The sequence below is a fragment of the Pseudomyrmex gracilis genome, unplaced genomic scaffold, assembly GCF_002006095.1.
Source record: "Pseudomyrmex gracilis isolate BER0280 unplaced genomic scaffold, ASM200609v1 scaffold_99, whole genome shotgun sequence".
Lineage (NCBI taxonomy): Eukaryota > Metazoa > Arthropoda > Insecta > Hymenoptera > Formicidae > Pseudomyrmex > Pseudomyrmex gracilis.
In genome coordinates this window covers 9487-13955 of record NW_018020683.1, presented here as the reverse complement: position 1 = coordinate 13955, position 4469 = coordinate 9487, and the positions used below count along the sequence as shown (strand labels likewise).

Below are 4469 nucleotides of genomic sequence, written 5' to 3'. Positions count from 1 at the left end.
ATCAATAACTGAATCAAAAGATTACAATTAAAACCTGAAATATTCATGGTGATCGTTCATAAAAATAACTTTGGAAGCTGTTAATTTTTTTTCTTTTTTTTTTTTTTAAACAATTACGTCACTAGGCGAAGAAATTTTATCTTTCTTTTTATGTAAGAAAACGCTATCTCTGAAGCATTGAGTGCAACTGATATATAGCATGTTTAAAGCTCCTATGTAAACATTCATTATAGCCATATTTGAATTATAATATCAGAAACGAGAAATAATATGAATTCTATTGCAGAGTAAAAGATATAAAATAAAAAATAAATGTCATAAATATGAGATGGTAATATCCTATTAGCTAGAATAATAATAGTATCTTTTTCATGAGATAATAAATTTTGAGAGGAAAAATATCTGAAGAGAGATAAATGTATGTGTATCAATCTAGAAAATTATAAATTCAAATCATGCAATTTATATTAATTTATATTAATTAATTTTTTCTCAAGACGCCAAGTTTAATATTGTATACGTCAAAATTTTTTTTTTTTTTTTTTTTTATTTATTTATTTTGAAATAGTATAAATGCATTTTCAGTAAAAATAAGTATTATAGCAATTGATTATAAAAAAAATACCAAAACGCTTTTTATCTGTCTGTAGATATTTATTTTAATATAAATTGCATTTTGACACAAAAAATTTGTATAATCTCTCACTTCTGATGTCATAATTCAATGTGGCTGGAACAAGTACTCAGGAGTTTTAAGGCTCCATACATTTAAATCTAAAATAGTTGGAGTATGTGTATATCACATAATTAAATACAAATACCACACTGACGAATTTTATAAATATAAGCAACATAATGATGATAATGTATATAAAATATATAAATTGACAAAACACATGAAATGAAAACTAACGGCAGTATGTCGACAAAATATCCGCAATTTCATCGATCTGTGTGGTTGTTTGAGCGAAAGGACATTTCAAAGAATTAAAAGATACGATAGTCGCGCCAAGTTTACAATTTTTCCGCGCAACGGAAAAAAATCGCACGCGCACAGCATGGGAAACTCTATGGCTCTATATACGCGAGTTCGAGAATTGAGAATTTAGGATTTTCATATTTCGGCAATGACTAAACCGATCGAGTTCTTTGTTTTAGTTTTAATCGACTCGAGAGAAAGAATAAGAAAATAAATTAAACATCAAAAGTCGACGCGGAATGCTTTCATAGAACTTTAGAAAGGCGCGCTAAGTCTTTATATATACACAAAAATGTATATATTACTTATATAATGCTCATTGATCGACGGTAGCGTTTTCTAGTATTCGTTATAACAGGAACCGATACTGGAGCGGGAGGAGTTACAGGCGTAACCGGAGTTATTGGTGTAAAAGAAGTTAGAGGAGTTTCAGCCATTTGGGCTGAAGAGGGGGGCCTGAGCTACCAAATGTAATTTTCTGTTTGTGGAGCTCGCATCACTCCCACGCCTCCACCAAGTCTCCTGTAATTCATACAACCACATAGTTTCCATTGGTTTTGTTCTGGATCGTATACTTCAATTGTTTTCAAATACGCAGTCCCGTCGAATCCGCCTACAGCATACAATTGACCGTTTACTACTGCTAGACCCACCTAAAAACACAAATTTACAATAAACAAAACAAGAGAGAATTTGCATTATTTATCAATAATATATAAAAAGAAACTCAAATAAGCGACAAAATATAAACTTACTCCGCTTCTTCTAGATGTCATTGCTACTATGGGACTCCATGAATTCGTATGAGGATTATAACGTTCCGCGCTGGAGAGCTCCATACAATCATCTCGTCCTCCCACAGCATAAATTAGATTATTAAATACAGCACAGCCTAGATGTTTACGTCTCGTAGACATCGGAGATACTTGGGACCACTTGTTCTGTCTTGGATCGTATCTTTCTACTGTGTTGAGGGGTGATTGTCCATCAGACCCGCCGATGGCATATAAATAACCTCCGAGTACAGCAACCGCTACTCCCAATCTTCTAGTAGTCATTGGCGACACTTTAGACCATTTGTTTTCTTTAGGATCATATCTACAAAGTAATATACATATTATTAATGACAAACATGTTTCAATTATGTATCTTATTTATAAAACTGTTTCTTGCGCAAAAAAAGTTTTCATTAAAATATAAATAAAGAGATACCTTTCCACATGATTAAGGCATTGCACTCCATCCTGACCACCAACAGCATATAGAAATCCATCTAACACTGCAACACCTACACTAGTTCTGCAAGATGTAGTAGGGGCAACGTCGCAGGACCATTGATTTGTTTGTGGATCATACCGCTCGATGCTATTTAAGTAGCTTTGTCCGTCGTGTCCTCCGACCGCGTACAACAAATCATTTAATACCGCTACGCCTACTCCGCATCTTCGTTTGCTCATCGGTGCCACCATTTTCCAGTCAACAGTATTAGGATCAAACCTCTCAACACTAGCAATGGCATCACCTGAACACCATCCACCAACAGCAAACAACACTTCACCTCTTCTCGTAGGTTTTCTAGGTCTTGTTCTAGGTCCTTGCATCAATGGTCTTTCTTGTGGCAAAAGTAGATAATTTTTCGCCTCGTCCACTAAATCTCGGCAAGCATCATCAGAACGAACCAAAAGATCAGAACCAACGGTGCCAACTAAAAACTTTGGACTAAGTAGTGGTAATCTCACGTGCTGCAGAACTTGAGCCAGATGCTGTCGTCTTTCCGTAACGTTGTATTTGACCCAATTCATCACGGCGCTAAAAACTTGCTCCTCCGTACGTACATTCAATTCGTCCGATGAAATAATGTCCACTAGTTGTCCAACAGGTAGTAACAGAAATTCCTCGCTTTCCATTACCTGTTTACAATACATCAAGCGATAGATATATTTATAAATTAGACTTTAGCTAACATTTTCTTTCTCAAACGAACGTACTTCTTGAAAATTATGTTGAGTAAACTTATCGGCAATACGCAGAAGTTCCCGACACGAATGCGTATCTGCAAAAGCACGAATACCCAAACAATTTGATGGATCTAATTGGCGTTTGAGAAATTCACAACATATATCTTGAATTTCTGCTAATTGAAGAAGGCACGCTGCTGGAAGGAGAGTTTGAACATTTGCTTCTTCGACGATAATATGAGAAGTGTAACAGAAGTCTATAAGTAATTCCATAGCCATTTCGTCTATGTCACGTATCGTCACTTCAGTTTGTCTAGATTCCGCCAACTCCCCAGTAAACATTGCCCTAAAGAAAAAAGAATTTATATCTTGATTAAGTAAATTATATTCAATTTAATGTATAATACCGACAATATATCAAATACCTGAAGTATGGACTACATGCTGAAAGAATGACACGATGTGCAAATATCTTTCTAGAGCCAACATTGAGGACAACATCACATAGTTCCCGATGACGGCGAAGAACATTGAGCTCAGTTAGGGTCGCACGAGGATGTTTCTCAGAAGTATGACTAAGGCGTGCTGGAGATGGAGCGCGTTCCACAACTATTTCACCCATCCTCTGAGAGGATGGAGCTCCTGCAGCCGTTCTCCCCGAGGCACCCCTAGTCCCCCCGGCTAGCTGGAGGCGCAGGGGGGGTGACGCCCAGCCCCACACGGAATCTATCTGCAACACCATTCACCAACCACCACAGGTCTCAAATGTGCCTGCAGCAGATCCTCTAATGCTGTGGTTTTCCTATAGCGACAACATCATGTATATGCGTAATATGTTAAAATGTACATATATATAATTGATAAGTAACTAACATACATAAATTAATAAGAAAAATAAATATAAAAGTAAGTAAAAAAAAATTTTAAACAATACGCAACTCGTAACAATTTAGACAATTTCAGAGATAAAAGCATCTAAGTAGGAAATTCTTGACGTGTGTACACACTTTCGTTCGCTTCTTCCGAACAGTCAGATAGATAACAAGAAAGTTATCACTGAATTCGACTGGCTCCAATAAGTTGTTATCGCGTCAGCGTGGATGCCTGTCACGGAACATCGGACGTTTGTTGATGTTGACGTCGTTGACGTTCCGATGCGTGAGTTGCGCCGCAAATTATCACGAGGGTGCTCTCATCTTCATGTTTTCCCGTGATAAAACACGGCAAACCGTGTACTCCAATCCATTCAATCTTTATCAACTTTATGAACTTGCATGAACTTAAGCTCCAGAATCTTTTTCGCATAGAATAGAGCTTATACACATAAAGTGCACTGTTGGCCACGGCGTGTTGAGGCAAAAACAGTGAAGCCGGGGACACATGAAAAAACATAAGCATTAAAGCGAATTGACCAATCACAGGCAAGTAATGTAATGATATCTGCAAACAGAACGCGCGATAAGAAACAACATGGTAGCTAATCAAAATTTGCTCTTATGGAAAAACAGTATATTGATTGGCTATTACGAGTT

The 4469-nt window shown here is 36.7% G+C and overlaps 1 protein-coding gene across 3 annotated transcripts; it reads right to left on the bottom strand.

Moving 5' to 3' along the window:
* Positions 1 to 632: 632 nt before the first annotated feature.
* LOC109855831 (kelch-like protein diablo) lies at positions 633 to 4272 on the bottom strand. 3 transcript variants are annotated; one of them, XM_020430470.1, is made up of 6 exons: positions 3945 to 4272; positions 3363 to 3739; positions 2968 to 3283; positions 2192 to 2889; positions 1735 to 2077; positions 633 to 1632 (listed from the first exon to the last, which is right to left on the bottom strand). In XM_020430470.1, the coding sequence occupies exons 2-6, from the start codon at positions 3677 to 3679 to the stop codon at positions 1441 to 1443; spliced, it is 1866 nt and encodes a 621-aa protein (XP_020286059.1). In that variant the 5' UTR covers positions 3680 to 3739; positions 3945 to 4272; the 3' UTR covers positions 633 to 1440. The 3 variants fall into 3 exon arrangements, with proteins under 3 accessions (XP_020286059.1, XP_020286060.1, XP_020286061.1); XM_020430471.1 differs by having other exon boundaries at positions 3363 to 3708; XM_020430472.1 differs by having other exon boundaries at positions 3363 to 3667.
* Between the last annotated feature and the right edge of the window lie 197 nt (positions 4273 to 4469).

Coding starts and splice junctions, on each gene's coding strand:
- LOC109855831 (XM_020430470.1), bottom strand. CDS start 3,679: ATGGTGTTGCAGATAGATTCCGTGTGGGGCTGGGCGTCACCCCCCCTG. Junction 3,284..3,362: donor GCATGTAGTCCATACTTCAG/GTATTTGATATA, acceptor TTTTTTCTTTAG/GGCAATGTTTACTGGGGAGT. Junction 1,633..1,734: donor TGACATCTAGAAGAAGCGGA/GTAAGTTTATAT, acceptor TTGTGTTTTTAG/GTGGGTCTAGCAGTAGTAAA.